At 42.4% G+C, this 15,508-nt stretch overlaps 1 protein-coding gene across 11 annotated transcripts in view; it reads left to right on the top strand.

Moving 5' to 3' along the window:
- Window positions 1-15,508, top strand: part of INPP4A (inositol polyphosphate-4-phosphatase type I A) — a 145,980-nt gene that overhangs the window by 72,324 nt on the left and 58,148 nt on the right. For 8 of the 11 annotated variants that reach the window (XM_023211435.3, XM_023211428.2, XM_023211430.3 and 5 more), the window contains exons 2-4: window positions 1,991-2,052; window positions 2,965-3,173; window positions 3,714-3,758. In XM_023211435.3, the coding sequence (XP_023067203.1) occupies window positions 3,068-3,173; window positions 3,714-3,758 (151 nt within the window). In that variant the 5' untranslated portion in view covers window positions 1,991-2,052; window positions 2,965-3,067. The other 3 variants (XM_023211433.3, XM_023211439.2, XM_023211437.2) reach the window with 3 other exon arrangements.

Below are 15,508 nucleotides of genomic sequence, written 5' to 3'. Positions count from 1 at the left end.
CTATGCTGTCTTGTATGCACTTTGTATTGGGGTATAAAAATCACCCATGTAGAGCTCAGTGAATTTCACACAGTAAAGTCTGTAAGTCACACCCAGATCATTTCCAGAGCCCCAGAAGCCCTCTCACCCTCCCCAGTCAGTACCCGCCCCTTCAGGATACCACTCTCCATACTCCAAACGACACAGATTCGTTTGGCCTGTGCTTGAACTTCATATGAATGGATTTGCCTAGAACAGCCTTAACTTTTCCCCTTGACGTTGTTTCTGAGACTCATCCCATTGTTTCATCTGTTCTGTTGACGAACATTTAGGTTGTCTCTAGTATCTTACTACTGTGAACGTTGCTGCTGCAAACTTTCTCTACAGGCTTTTGGTGAGCATAAGTCTGCGTTTCTGTTCGCAGCTCCCACTCTGAGTTATATGGCAGGTCACAGGGTAGGTGTATGTTCAACTTAAGTAGAGACGGCCAGTTTTCCAGCATGGGTGACTACTTATGCTCTACCAGTAGAGTGTCACTTCCAGTTACTCCACATCCTCATCAACACTTGGTATTGTTGGTCTGTGTCATTTTTGCTGTTCTAGTGCTTGTGCATGGTTTCAGTTTCCATTTCTCTGATGACTAATGGGGTTGAATAACTTTTTCTGTGTCTATTGGCTATATTATGATCATTTTGATAGCCAGATAATAGTGTGTCTTATGGATGTTCCAGAACATTCTTTTCTTACCTGTAGCTGGACATTTGGATTGCTTTATTATTATAAGTAATGCTACAATAAGCATTTTTACCCAGTAGTCTTTTCCGTGTTCTAGACTATTGGCAAGAGTTTTGTTATCATTTACACATTTTGATCATTAATGCCAGATGGCTTTCTGAATGTTTGAATTACTCTAAGATGGATTAACAATGTAGGAGAGTCCTAGACAGCTTCCCCCATGTTCTCCAGCAATGTGTATTCTTATTAAAGAACAAACAAAACTCTTTAGGAGGACTAATTTAGGTGAAGGAAAGCATATTTAGCATTGTGTTACTTAATGAATTTGGTCACTTTTTCAAAATGTTTACCATGTGTGTTCCTCATTTATGAATTCCTGCCTTTTGCCACTTGCATTTTGGTGAGTTTTTTGTCAATGTGTACAAGCATTACTGTAAAAAGCAGATACTAGTATGGTAAGCACTTTTCTGTTTTACCAGTCACATTGCTTATTGCTTCACTTGTGTGCCTTTGACGTTCACCAGCAAATCTTCCCCTTGGCGATTTTTATTGTGGCTCCCCCACCAGGACACTGCCCTGTCTGCGGAGATGCCCAGGCTGAAGGTCCCTGGGCACCCCTAATGGGAGGGATAGGAGCACAGCCTGCAAGAGAAACTGAGTCGGCCCCGGGCTAAGCACTCTGCTCCTGCTGTCATCTGATTCCCCGACCCTGGTGCTTTGAGAGGGATGGCTCATGAGCTGAGCCCTGAGGCCTGCCTAACAGCCCCTGTGGTGCTGAGACTGGGTGGGGTCTGGGGGCCCAGCAGCAGCACCATTGTGGGAGCCTAGTGGAGTTTGCAGAGCCCTCTCCTGTTCATGCACATTTGATTTTCACTGCAGCCCCATGAGATGGGTGCAGCCCATCCATCCCGAAGGGCAGGGCCTTAGAGGGCCCTGCTACTTCTCCCAGGGCCTGTAGTTTGTGAGTGGGGAAACTGGTCTCAGATTCTCATCTCCTCATCTCCCTAAACCACACCCAGCTGCCCACTTGGCTCTTTGGCACAGGCCCAGACTCCCCCAACAGATCAGCCCTGCAGGAGAGAAGAAGATGTGCTTTCTCTTTCTCATTTATTTTGGGTTTGAGCAAAACTTGTATTTTTGAGCCAGAAGGTTGGATTGGGGTGTGGAGCTCAAACAAACATGGATTAGCCCTTGGCCTCTCCACATTTCCAGGCATTGCAGTCTCAGGAACTTCATGTTTGAGCAGCTTGTTAAGTTTTCGCTTTCTTATTTTTAGATGATGGATTTGGACGTGCCTCTATGAAGAAATGCCACATGGTCCGAGAGCAAACATGTCCAGTAAGTTGTTTGGTGAATTAACCCAGGGACAGGAGCCCAGGTCCTTCAGGCACAGGGTGTGGACACTCTTTGAGAAGACAGGGCTGTCTCTGGAAATAGGAAGACCCCTGAGACAGTGTTTAAACCAGGCTTATTGCTTAGTCTAATTATCTTAACTTCTAAAGGTTGGTTCTTTCTAGAGACAGCAGGAGTTGTAGCACATAGGGTTGGAAAAACCTGAAACTCCCTTCTTGCTGCTTAACCTAGTTCTGAGAGCAGAGTGTGAGCTCTGGAGCTCGGAGCCATGTGAAACATCTGACTCAGCCTGTGGCAGTGTTTTCCCCAGAACCCTCCCCTTCCACAGCACAGCACCCTCCACTTCGCTTAGGCTTAGATTACGTGCTTTGCGGTAAGGAAAGCCTGAGACCCAGACACGTGAAGTTTATGCAGCTCCGGGAAGAAAGCCAGCAGGTTAGAGTTGTGAGCTTCGTCCCGCTAGTGTTTTGCCACCTGTATGTAGCCCGTGGGCAGCAGACTCTTCTGCAGCCCTTACCCTTCTCACAGAGGCTGCGTTGAATTGATTTAAATTTTTAAAGGTTCTACGAGACTTGCCAACAGAAGAGCATAATAGAACAAGAAAATCTCGAAAGCCATATTTTGTAATTCTATGAAAACCATCATTCACTGTGGCATATCTCCATTGAAGAGGACAGGACATCCTCAAGGGATCCCATGGACACCCGGTGTTGGGGAGTGGGGAGGAAGAAGTGACCAGAAGGGGCGGGGAGCAGCGGTCAGTCCACCCCGGTTCCTCACATGCTGGGGAACCCTGTCCCTGCACCTTGCGTGCGTTAGGTCACGTTCTTTTTAAATGAGAGCATGGTTTCTCTCATCACCATCCCCATGATTTCTTACCAGTGCTCCTTTTCTCAGGGCTACTGCCACTTTAGCGGACTAGGGCTCGGTGCCAAGGCTTCCCGGGTAATCAGGCGTGGTCTGATCCAGGATCAAGAAGCACGTTATCACCAATGACATCATGACAGCAAGAGAGCACAGCCCTCGCCATGGCGCCAGGGCCCGTGCAGTGCAGCGGGCTTCCACCATCGACGTGGCGGCCGACATGCTGGGCCTCTCTCTGGCAGGTGAGCCTCACAGGGCCCATACCAGGCTCCAGGTATGAGCTCACAGCACGTGGGCTCCACACGGTGGCAGTGCTGGGAGGGACCCGATGAGTCCCCATGACTACCCTAGACTACAGGGTACCCTGGTTTGGCATCCTTTTGGTTGAACCAGGAAATAGGGAAGGGGGGCATCAGCCCTCTTCCCGTGAACCGCTTCTGCTGGAGCCTGACTACATTAGTTTTCCAGTGTGGTGGGGGGGCACCAGCAGGGTAGTGTGGGAATGTCCAGGTGTCTGGCTGGCCCATGCCTAGGCCATGGTAAAAGCCCTCCCTGTTGTGGATGTGCAGATCCGAGGAGAAGCAGGGGTTTGGCTGTGGGGTCAGGGACTTCTTAGCAATCTCAAAAACACAGTATTTTTAAAATAAAGAAATTGTCTTGCATGGCAGTTTTTGTTGTTGTTGTTGTTGTTGGGGGAAAGTAGAGGGTTATTTGTCCTTTTAATCTGAAAACAGGGAAAAGTTTATTAAGGGTGATTTTTCTGTCATTTCTTTTCTATTCAGGAAATATACAGGACCCAGATGAGCCCATTTTAGAATTTAGCTTAGGTAGGTATCTTTCATTATTTTTTTGTCTTAAAAAATATTTTACTTAAAAATGAAAACAAAAACACTACCGCCAGTGCATGGGCTTGTCTCAGAGAGCTTGCTGCTGCCGCCACCGCTGCTGCAGTGTTTCTGAGAAGACGGGGCCCTCACAGCTGTGAACTTCTGTGGATGGGAAGGCACCTCGGAGGCTCCGTGCCCACAGGCTCCTGGCTGCTCAGCATGGGGCCCGCTCCCATGGGGGTATGCTCTCCACAGGTGGCTGGGGACAGGGAGGTGAGCCCACTTAGAGCTGCCAGCAGAGCCCTCCCCACCCCCACCCCAATGGGAGAAAGGGAAGGAGGGGTTGGGAAAACCGGGCGTAGAGTTCAGCTTTGTTACCCCCAGCTGCAAGGCCTTGTGTTGGCTGAGTTTCGCTCTCTAGCCCTCAGTTCCCTGTTGTATAAAAGGCAGCATTGGCAACTGCGTGCTCTCTTTCTCAGGGTCAGATAAGAATATATTAAAAAGTGGCTCAGAATGTGCTGAGTCTGGGGCCAGCGATACGTGGCATCCACTGTGCTTACCCAGAGGCCTGAGACGCCTCTCCATCAGAGCCCAATGCTACCCAGCACTCCTCTCCCCTTTTCCCATTCCTTGGTCAACATTAGTTGGTGGCCTGGCACCAATGTCCAAGAGGTGGTGTGACATAAAAGAGGCACCTCCTGGGGAGTCAGATGACCTGGATTCCAGCCCTGACCATGCCAGGCTAACCACATGGCCTTGAGCCTGCCACTCGACCTTGCTGGAACAATTTCCTCCTGTGCTACATGAGGATTCTACTGCTTGTTTGAGAGACAAAGAAGATCAAGGTGGTTAAGCACCCCCCAGGCCCAAAAGACTTGGACAAATTGCAAAACCCATAAAAGTGTAAGTACACTACTGGCCGGGTACAGTAGCTCACATCTGTAATCCTAGCACTTTGAGAGGTTAAGCCAGGAGGATTGCTTGAGGCCAGGAGTTTGAGATCAGCCTGGGCAACATAGCAAGACCCTGTTTCTAAAAAAGAAAGAAAAAAAAAAAAACTTACCTGGCTATGGTGGCACACACCTGTATTCCCAGCTGCTGAGGAGGCTGAGGTGGAAGGAGCCCTTGAGCCTAGGAGTTTGAGACTGCAGCGAGTTATAATTGGGCCACAGAGGGATACCCTGTCTCTAAAAAATAATAATGGAAGTGAAACAAAATATAGAATTTGGAAGACACTGAGACATTGCAGAAAGTTTCAAAGAAATTACAATTTATATTGGCCAGGTGTGGTGGCTCACTCCTGTAATCCCAGCAGTTTGGGAGGCCAAGGTGGGCGGATCAGCTGAGGTCAGGAGTTCAAGACCAGCCTGGCCAACATGGTGAAACCCTGTGTCTACAAAAATTAGCCAGGCATGATGGCAGGTGCCTGTAATCCCAGCTAGTTAGGAGGCTTAGGCAGGGGAATAGCTTGAAGCCAGGAGGTGGAGGTTGCAGTGAGCGGAGATTGCACCATGCACTCCAGCCTGGGCAACAGAGTGAGACTCTGTCTCCAAAAAAAAAAAAAAAAAAAAGAATTATAATTTATATACTCAAGAAAAGATAGTATAGCTATAAAACAAAACCAGGACACTATAAAGATAAAAAGAACAATTGAAGAACAAGAACAATCTTAGATATTTAAAATATGATAGACAAAATTTTAAAAATTCTGTAAAGTTTGGAACTTGGTCAAGGAATTCTTCCAGAAAGTAAGATGTTAAAAACAAAATAGAAAATGGGTAAGAAATAGAAACGGAAATTTTGAGAGTAAATCCAGAAGGTCCAATATTTAGAAGAAGAAACAGAAGAGAATGTAAGGGAGGAAATGCAAAGAAAGAGGAAATCTCTGAGAACTGAAGAATGTGTCTGTAGGTTAAAAATGTCTACCAAGGCCCAGTGCAACAATGAAAGAGACCCAGAGCAAGGTATACTGTGGTGAAATTGCAGATCACAGGCAATAAAAATGAAGATCCTAAAAAGTTCCAGGAAGAAAATAAAACAGATCATACCCAAGGATCCGGAATAAAACTGGCATGGAATGTCTCAGTGACACTAGAAACTGGAAGACAGTGAGACAACGCCTTTAATTGTATTTTCAACCCAGAATTCTCTGCCCAACCAGACTGTCAGTCAAAAGTGAGGGTAGGAAGAAACTTGTTTCAGCCGCACAGAGTTGTACAGCAAACATTTACTTCCCCTGTGTTCTTTTCTCCGGAAGCTAGTGGAGGATGTGTTCCCATCCTAAAGAGGGACCACACTGAGCAAAGAAGTCATGGGATCCAGGAAACAGGGTCATCACAAGAGAGAAGTGGAAGGAATCCCACATGGTTTTTTAATGAGTAATATGTGCTTAACTTTCATCATGACAATGTAGATTTAACAAAAATTGAGCTAAAATGATTGCATATGGAGAGAGGATGACAGTTGGTATAATTGAGTTAAAAATCCTCATCCCCTATAAAAGAAATCAGGACATTTCTGAATCTGGTGAACGGAAAACAGTAATATAGTCATGTTAATTGGGCACATGGAGGAAGAAACTGCTTTAAAAAGTAAGGATGAGTTTTATGTAAAGTGAATTTTACCCCCGTTTTTTAAAAAGGGAGGAGCCGGGCGCAGTGGCTCACGCCTGTAATCCCAGCACTGTGGGAGGCCGAGGTGGGCGGATCACGAGGTTGGGAGATTGAGACCATCCTGGCTAACACGGTGAAACCCCATCTCTACTAAAAATACAAAAAAATTAGCCAGGCGTGGTGGCGGGCGCCTGTAGTCCCAGCTACTCGGGAGGCTGAGGCGGGAGAATGGCGTAAACCCGGGAGGCGGAGCTTGCAGTGAGCTGAGATGGCGCCACTGTACTCCAGCCTGGGCAACAGAGCAAGACTCCGTCTCAAAAAAAAAGGAGGAGCAGGAGCTGAATTATTGAATGGATAAATGTGTTGACTTAAAATACAAATTTAAAATTTTAAAAATGTATGTTCATTGTAAAACCTTCAATACAGAAAATGTTGAAGAAATAGAAAACTTTATTGCAGCGAGGTAGTCAGTTGTCACTTTGGTATATATCCTTCCAAGTATATATGTTTGACCCTCAGAGAGTGCTATATGGAGATTTTTCATGATTTTTGGTTGTGGAAGTGATGGAATTATTTCCAAACATGTCATCATAGTGCTCTTGACATTCTTTTTTCATGTAGCAAAACATCTTTTTAAATATGTATGGGATCTGCTTCATCATTTTAAATGCTTTCATAGAGTCTCTAATAGAACTGTGCCGTACTTATTTTAGCCAGCCTCCTACTGTTGGACTTTCAGGTTCTTCCCAATTTGCCATTATAAACACCATCACAGTGAACGTATTTATATATAGATCTTTCATACATTTTGCTGATTATTTCCTTAGGATATACTCTTGAATATAGCATTGTTGAATCAAATGTGTGCAGTTTACCTCAACAGCATTTATTTAGCGTTTATTCAGCTGGGATTACAGATGATCAGGTTGGAGAGACAAGGCTTACATATCAGAGGTGTGTGGTTTCTTTGGAAATATGCCCAATGAGTGATGTAAGTGAGCCTGCAGGCTGCTCAGAGAAAACTTAATGGAAGCTATGGAACTTGAGCCAGGAATCAAACCCTGGTTGACATTTAGATGAGCTGGGTTGCGGGAGGAGGCCAGGAGAGAATGTCCCTTGTAGGAAGGCATGTTCTGAAGGTGGCCATGGGACCATCAGCCCTTAAAGTAATCTCAGTCTTCCCAGCCTTTGGCCACCTGCTGTACCTTAGTCCGTCTGCCATCATTACTGCCTGAAAGACCTGAATATTCCTACCTCGCATAGGTGTCAAGAAAACTCACACCTGATAAAAGGGCAAGTAGAGAGAGGCCACAGGTCACTTAAGGGTACTTTGTAACTTAAAGGAGAGACAGGTAGATCAGTCAAATTAGGGGATTCCTGTTGAGGCAGACATAATGGAAGACACAAGAGAGAACTTAAAATAGTAATAAAACCTGGAAGCCTCTAGAAGAAAAATCAGAGAACTTTCAAACTCAGGGTAGGCATAGATGTGGACGGAGCACAAAAAGTACTTTGTTTTAGTTTGCTACTGCTACCATAACAAATTACCACAAATTTAGCATGTTAAAGCAGTACAAATATGTTATCTTACAGTTCCCTTAGATTAGAAATCCAGTGTACTCACTGGGTCTTTGCGTAGAGTCTCACAACACCAAAATCAGCGTTAGCAGGGCCGGATTTATTTAGAAGGCCTCAGGGCCTGTTTCCTATCTATTTCCTTGCTCATTTACGTTGTTGACAGAATTCAGCTGCTAGTGGTTTTAAATTTTAGGACCCCAGTTTTTGGCTAGCCATCAGTTAAGGCCCACTCCCAGCTCATAGAGGCCACTCACATTCCTCTTGTGGGCTTATAGTCCTCTTCCTCCATCTTCAAAGCTGGCAGTGGCAGGTCTAGTGGCCCTCCATGCTTTGAATCTCTCCTGCCTCTTCTTCCATTGTTATATCTTTATGATTCACCCTAAGGCCTTCCTCTTCTACTTTTAAGGGCCTCTGTGATAGATTGAGCCCATCCGCATGATCCATCTGAGGATCCCGTAATCCCATCTGTAAAGTCTCTCTTGCCATGTAATGTCATCGATTCGTAGTTTCTGAGGATTAGGACATAGATACTTTTTGTCAGGGAGGGGCTTCTCTGCCTACCACTCCCTAAAATTTAAAAAGGATAAATTGAATTTCATCAAAATAAGAAATTGCTATCCATAAGAGACATCACTAAGAAAATGAATAGATGAACCACAGACTGGAAAAAAATATTCACAACACATATACTTCACAAAGGACAAATAAATAGTAAAAAAGTAAACAACCCAATTTTTAAAATGAGCAAAAGACTTGAGCAGACGCTAGGCAAAATAAGTTATACAAATGAACAATAAACAATAAAATGATGCTTAACATCGTTAGTCATCATGTAACCGTACATTAAAACACATCCATTAGAATGGGTAAAATTAACAACAACAACAACAAAAAAAAAACACTAACTCTACCCAACTGGAACTTTTGTATATTGCTGGTGGGAGTGGAAAATGATACACACACATTGGAAAACTGTTAGTTTCTCGTAAAGTTAAATAGATTTCAGTCGTATGTAATTATGCAGAAGAAATGAAAAAGTGTTCACAAAAAGACATGAACAACAACATTTATGTCACCTTTATTTAATAGTTCAAAGCTGAAAACAACCCAAATGTCTATTAACAGTAGAATGAATAAATTGTACAGTGGAATATGACTCTTTTTTAAAAAAAGAATGAATTATCAATACGTGTAACAACATAGACGAGTCTCGAAAACATTCCATTTGTATGAAATTCAAGAACAGACAAAAGAATAGTGATGGAAATCAGAAAATGATTGCAAAACTAGGAGATTTGTACAAGAGGAAACTTTCCAGTCTGGTGAAAAAGTTGTACTATCTTGTTTTGATGGTGCTTACATGGGTGTTTATGATTGTCAAAACCCATTGATCAGAAAAACCTAAGCTCTTTGTATTTTATTGTATCCAATAAATAATGAAGGTTCATGAAGTTATATGAGAAGATATTACAGAGAGTGAAAATTAATTTTTGGAAATAAAAATCAGTTTACTAATTTTAAACCACTAGTTGACATTTCAAAAGTAAAATAAGAATGATGAGGGCAGATATGGCAGAGTGAAGACTTCCAAAAATCTTCTCTTCTATAAAGGCAATGAGTGTACAAAAATGGTCAAAATCAATTGTTTCAGAACTCTGAAAATTAACAGAGGCCTGCAGTACTCTGGGGAGCATTTATTTAAGAAAAATGGTGTATTAGTCTGTTCTTGCAGTGCTATAAAGAAATACTTGAGGCTGAGTAATTTATAAAGAAAAGAGGTTTCTTTTCTCTTATGAGGCTTATGGTTCTGCAGGCTGTTCAAGCATGGCACCAGTGTCTTCTCAGCTTCTGGTGAGCCCTCAGGGATCTTTTATTTATAGCAGAAGGAAAATCAAGAGCCAGCATCTTACATGGTGAGAGAGGGAGGAGGTGCCACACATTTTTAAACAACCAGGTCTCGCATAAACTCAGAGCTAAAACTCACTCATCACCAAGGGGGTGGCACTAAGCCGTTCATGAGGGATTTGTCCCCCACGATTCAAACACCTTCCACCAGGCCCCACCTCCAATATTGGGGATTATATTACAACATGAGATTTGGAGGGGACAGAACATCCAAATCATATCAAATGGCTCCTTAGTTAGAACAGAGAGCTTTATGATGTTTTAACTTGCCCTGTTATCGTCCTCTCCCTAGTTCCAGGTAGGCTTGAAAGCCAGCATCTCTGATGTTATAGTGAAAATCAATAGCCTAAAGGTCACTGAAGGGGACAGAATGGGGTTGGAGATCCTACAAAAAGCCCCTTTCTTAGAGAATTGTCATTATTTGTCCTGTCTGGCAGTTCCCTGGAAAACCCCACATCCTGTACCTGCCTTTATTTGGCTTAACTCAGAATCAGTGAGAACAGCTTTTTCCCTGGGAATGTTTGTCAAAAACAATCACTGTCCATTTTTTAACATTGCAGCTGCCTGAGGTGGTGATAACAGTTGGAGCAAACAGAAAGCTAAGCAAAAAAACCATAAAAGGGAAAGCTGGGGAATGAGATATTCACAGGGAGATTTGAAAAGCTCTTTCATATTCCTGGGAACCTCAAAGGCCAGTGAAGGGCTGTGCACATGTCCAGAGCTGTGTGCATACTCAGGAGACTTGAGAAGGCCCTAAGCAATTACCTGAGATTGACCCTGAGGTTCTATGCAAGCAGCAAATGAAGTCTAAGACAGAGTTATAAACTGACTGCCTGAACGATGAAAATGACCCCAGTATACACACAGGGACTGTTAGCTGAAGCTACAGCAAAGGTCTGTGATTCTGGTATTTACAGAAACATCTGTCCAACCATTATCTGACTACTAACCTAATGAAGCAGTCAATTCAATGGCCACACATGACAAAGAGTATTACTTTACAGAATTCAATCAGAAAAGGCACTGAAGAAACAGCCACACAAAAAAGCAGCAACAACAAAGCCTAGGGAAGGGGGAGAATCTAATTCCAGGGATCCCACATTGTATTATTTAAAATGTGTAGTTGCCAACAAGAAGTTATGAGACATTGCAAATAAGAAAGTATGGCTCATACACAGAGGGAAAAAAACCCATACAGTCAGTAGAAACCATCCCTAGGAAGCACAAATGTTGAACTTAGTAGACAAAGATTTGTAAATCAGCTATTTTAAGTATGTTCAGATAACTGAAGGAGACTATGTCCAAAGAACTGAGGAAAGTGTGAGAACAATGTCTCACCAAATGGAGACTTGAAGAGATAGAAACTATAAAGATATCTAAATAGAAATTCTGGAGTTCAAAATTATAATAACTGAAATGAAAAATTCATTAAGAGAAGCTCAACTGTAGACTTGAGAAGGCAGAAGAAAGAATCAGCAAACCTGAAGACAGGTCAATTGGGATTATCCGGTCTGAGGAACAGAAAGGAAAAAAGAATGAAGAAAAATGAACAGAGCCTCAGATACCTGTGGGACACAATCACGTGCACCAATATATGTATAATAGGAGTACCAGAAGAAGAGTAAATCGAGAAGGGGGAAGATAAAAATGTTTCAACAAATAATAACCAAAAACATCCCATATTTGATAGAAAACATGAATCTACATATCCAGGAAGCCCAATGAACTCCACATAGGATAAACTCAAAGAGATCCACACTTGATACATCAAACTCAAACCATTGAAAGCTGAAGACAGAATCTTTAAAGCAGCAAGAAAGAAGTGATCTATCGTGTATAAGGGATCATCAATAAGAGTAACAGGTAATTTCTCATCAGAAACCATGGAGGTCAGGAAGGTGGTGGGATGATGTATTCAAACTACTGAAAGAAAAAGACAACCAAGAATTTTCGATTCATCAAAAATGCCCTTCATAAATGAATAAGCCATATATGGTATGTTTATACAACTGAATGTTACTTATCAATGAAAAGGAATGAAGTACGGATATTTGCTAGAGTATGGATAAACCTTTATAATATTCTAATTGAAGAAGCCAGATACAAAAGCCACCTATTGTATGATTTCACTTATATGAAATGTCTGGAATAGGCAAATCTATATGGATAGAAAGTAGATTAGTGGTTTCAAGGGGAACCAGTGAATGGGGTAATGGGTTTGGTTTGTTGTTGTTTTTGGATTGATGAGAATGTTAAGATGTTAAGGAATTTGTGGTGATGGTTGCACAACTCTGAATGCCTTAAAAAACCACAGAATTGGGCCGGGCGCATAGCTCATGCCTGTAATCCCAGCACTTTAGGAGGCCAAGGCGGGTGGATCACGAGGTCAGGAGATCAAGACCATCCTGGCTAACATGGTGAAACCCCATCTCTACTAAAAATATAAAAAATTAGCCGTGCGTGGTGGCGGGCACCTGTAGTCCCAGCTACTCGGGAGGCTGAGGCAGGAGAATGGTGTGAACCTGGGAGGCAGTGCTTGCGGTGAGCTGAGATCGCGCCACTGTACTCCATCCAGCCTGGGCAATGGAGTGAGACTCCATCTCAAAACAAAACAAAACAAAACAGAGAATTGTATACTTTAAGAGGGTGAACTTTATGATATGTGAATCATATCTTAAAAGAAACGTAGTAAAAACCAAAGCAACACTGCTGAAAACCGTTATAAATCTGTGAAGGCAAATGAAGGAAGCATCATCTCACAGTTCAAGGAAAAAATATCAAGAAAGAGATTGTTGATGAAGAGTTATGACAGATTTGGGAGTTCTAATATTTGATCGATAGGAGACCTAGAAGCAGAGAGCCGGAAAGAGTAGCAGCAGCAAGCCAGAAGCAACAGAAGAATTCTTTCCAGAGGAAAGAATGGACTTAAGACTCAAGAATATTCCAACTGCCAGGCATCTCCTTGTGAGACTAACAAATTCTAAAGAGAAAGAAAATCTTTTTCTAGATAAATAACAAACAAAAATCAAATCTACCATTAAGGACAACTAGCAAAAATGAAAAAAAAAAAATCTGAACTATCTGGTCCATGCGACCAGGGAACTGATAGGACAGTAAAGAATCTGAGAGCAGAGGCCCACTTATTCCTTCGAGGGCTTGCAGTGGTTCCCAAGAGGAAGGCAAGAGGTCCAGAGGCTGCGCAGTGCTTTAAGACAGTGTCTCAGTGCAGCAGGGACAGGGATTGCTTTCTAGGGTCCTTTAGGGGAAGGATACTTGACGAAACCCCTCTCACTTTGATCAAGAATCCAGAAGGCTGAATCTAAACCTCTAGAGTAAGGGGAACCAGAAGCAGGTGTTCATAGGGACTGCAGGTTTATTAAGCTACTGAAAGTAAACGAAAACATTTTAGAGTGCTAGTGCTCCCTAGAACCTTGCAGAAGTAGTTACAAATCTTGTCTGGAGAAAGACAGCACCGTCCTAGGCCTCAAATAACTTCTACAAGCAATTCTTAAAATACAGTATTCAGCATAAAATCATGATTTCTCAGAAACATGAGGAAATAAGAAATATGAACAGAAACAATAAGCATCGAAATAGACCCAAAGGGGCCGTATATATTAGAGTTAAGAGGCAAACATTAAAATAACTGTTATTGACTATATGTCTTAGTTAATAGGGGCTGCTATAACGGAATATGGTAGACTGGGTGGCTTGAGAAATAGAAATTTATTGCTCACAGTTCTGGAACCTGAGAAATGTAAGATTAAGATGCTAGGATATCTGTTGTCTGATGAGGGCCAGCTTCCTGGTTTGCAGATGGACGTAGTCTTGCTGTGTTCTCACGTGGCAGAGAGCAGAGCAGAGAGAGCAAGCTCTTGTGTCTCTTCTTTTAAAGGCACTAATCCCATTCATGAAGACTACCCTCGTGACCTAATCACCTCTGAAAGGCCCCGCCCCTAATACCATCACATTGGGATATAACATTTCAACACGTAAGTTTTGATGTTTGCGTCAGAGGACAGACCTACTTAAAGAAACTTTAGGGGGACACAAACATTCAGTCATAACACTATGGTAAAGAAGAAAAGAGACATTATTGAACATTTTCAGAGAACTAGAAACCATGAAAAGAACCACATACATATTCTAGAATTCAAAGAAAAAGTTCAAGAAGAAAATTTACAAAATGAAGCCAGAGCCATAAAAATAATGGAAAAAAAGCTCAGAGGAGAGTAAAAACAGCATAGTGAGAGGTCTAACATTACATTTATTCTGTATCTTTAAGAAGGAACACAGAAAAGGGTCCGAAGCAATATTTATAGGTGAGCATTTCTCCCAAACGAATACAACAGTTTCACCAAATAAATTACAAACGTACCTCGGCACATCAAATGCAACAAATCACCGAATAAATACAAACAAACGTACCTCGGCACATCATAATGAAACTACTGAAAGCCACAGTCAGTGGGAAAATTATAAACACTGCCACAAAACACAATCTTAAAGTAGCAACAACTAGACCGACAGCTGACTTCATAACAGAAAACACAGAGGTCTAGAGACGATATATTTAAAGGGCTTAGAGAAAATAACTGCTTAGAGAATATTTCCTTCAGGAAGTAAGGTGGAATAAAGACATTTTTTAAACCTTGAAAGCTGAAAGCATGCCAACACCAACACTTACAGAATGAACAATGCTGAGAGATGTTCCTCAGAAGAAGGCTGATGATTCCAGATGGGCATTCACCAATAGAGAAAGCACTGAAAATTCCAAGACGTGAGATTTGGGGTCAACATCTGGGTTATAGCTGCATGAATAGCAACTATAGAAAAACATGCACACACACACAAATGTGTGTGCTAACAAAAGAGAGAGCTGGTATGGCAATCTTAATGTCAGAAAAAGTGTAATTAGAACCCAGAAGAGTAGATCGAGCTGTGAACAGTGGTTAGTTAGATCACCACAGGTCCTTTCAAAGGATGGAGATAGCCAGTAACTTATTCCACATGAACAAAGATATCTTCCCAACTAAACTCTCCTCAAAACATGCCGAGCTATTGCTCTCCCCCGCCCTTCCAGAGTCATATCTCTTCCTTCCCTCTTTGTATTTTTCTGTCTTTTAATGTCTCCTTTTTTCTCCCTGTTTTTTCTTTCATTTTTATTAGTGTCTTCCTTCATCCCATCACTCCTCCTCCGCCTGAATTTTCTGTGCATTTGTCTCACCTGTTGTGGACACAATAATCTATTTTTAAATAGGAGTTCATTTCTATTTTATTTTAAAATTGCAATAAAATGTACACAAAATGTATTATTTTAACCATTTTTAAGTATACAGTTTAGTGGCGTTAAGTATAGTCATATATCACTTAGTGGTGAGGATACAGTCTGTCAAATGTGTCATTAGGCGATGTTGTCCTTGTGTGAACATGACAGAGTGTACTAACAGGATCCCAGATGGTGCAGCTTCGTAGGCTCCTAGGTATAGCCTGTCACTCCTAGCCTGTTAGACTATGTCCATGGTGTAGCTTGTTACTCCTGGCCTGTTACTGTGTCCATGGTATAGCCTGTTACTCCTAGCCTGTTACTATTTCCATGGTATAGCCTGTTATTCCTGGCCTGTTACTATGTCCATGGTATAGTCTGTTACTCCT

Source organism: Piliocolobus tephrosceles, chromosome 15 (assembly GCF_002776525.5).
Source record: "Piliocolobus tephrosceles isolate RC106 chromosome 15, ASM277652v3, whole genome shotgun sequence".
Lineage (NCBI taxonomy): Eukaryota > Metazoa > Chordata > Mammalia > Primates > Cercopithecidae > Piliocolobus > Piliocolobus tephrosceles.
Note: the sequence above shows the minus strand (reverse complement) of the source record. Positions and strands in the feature narration are given on the sequence as shown.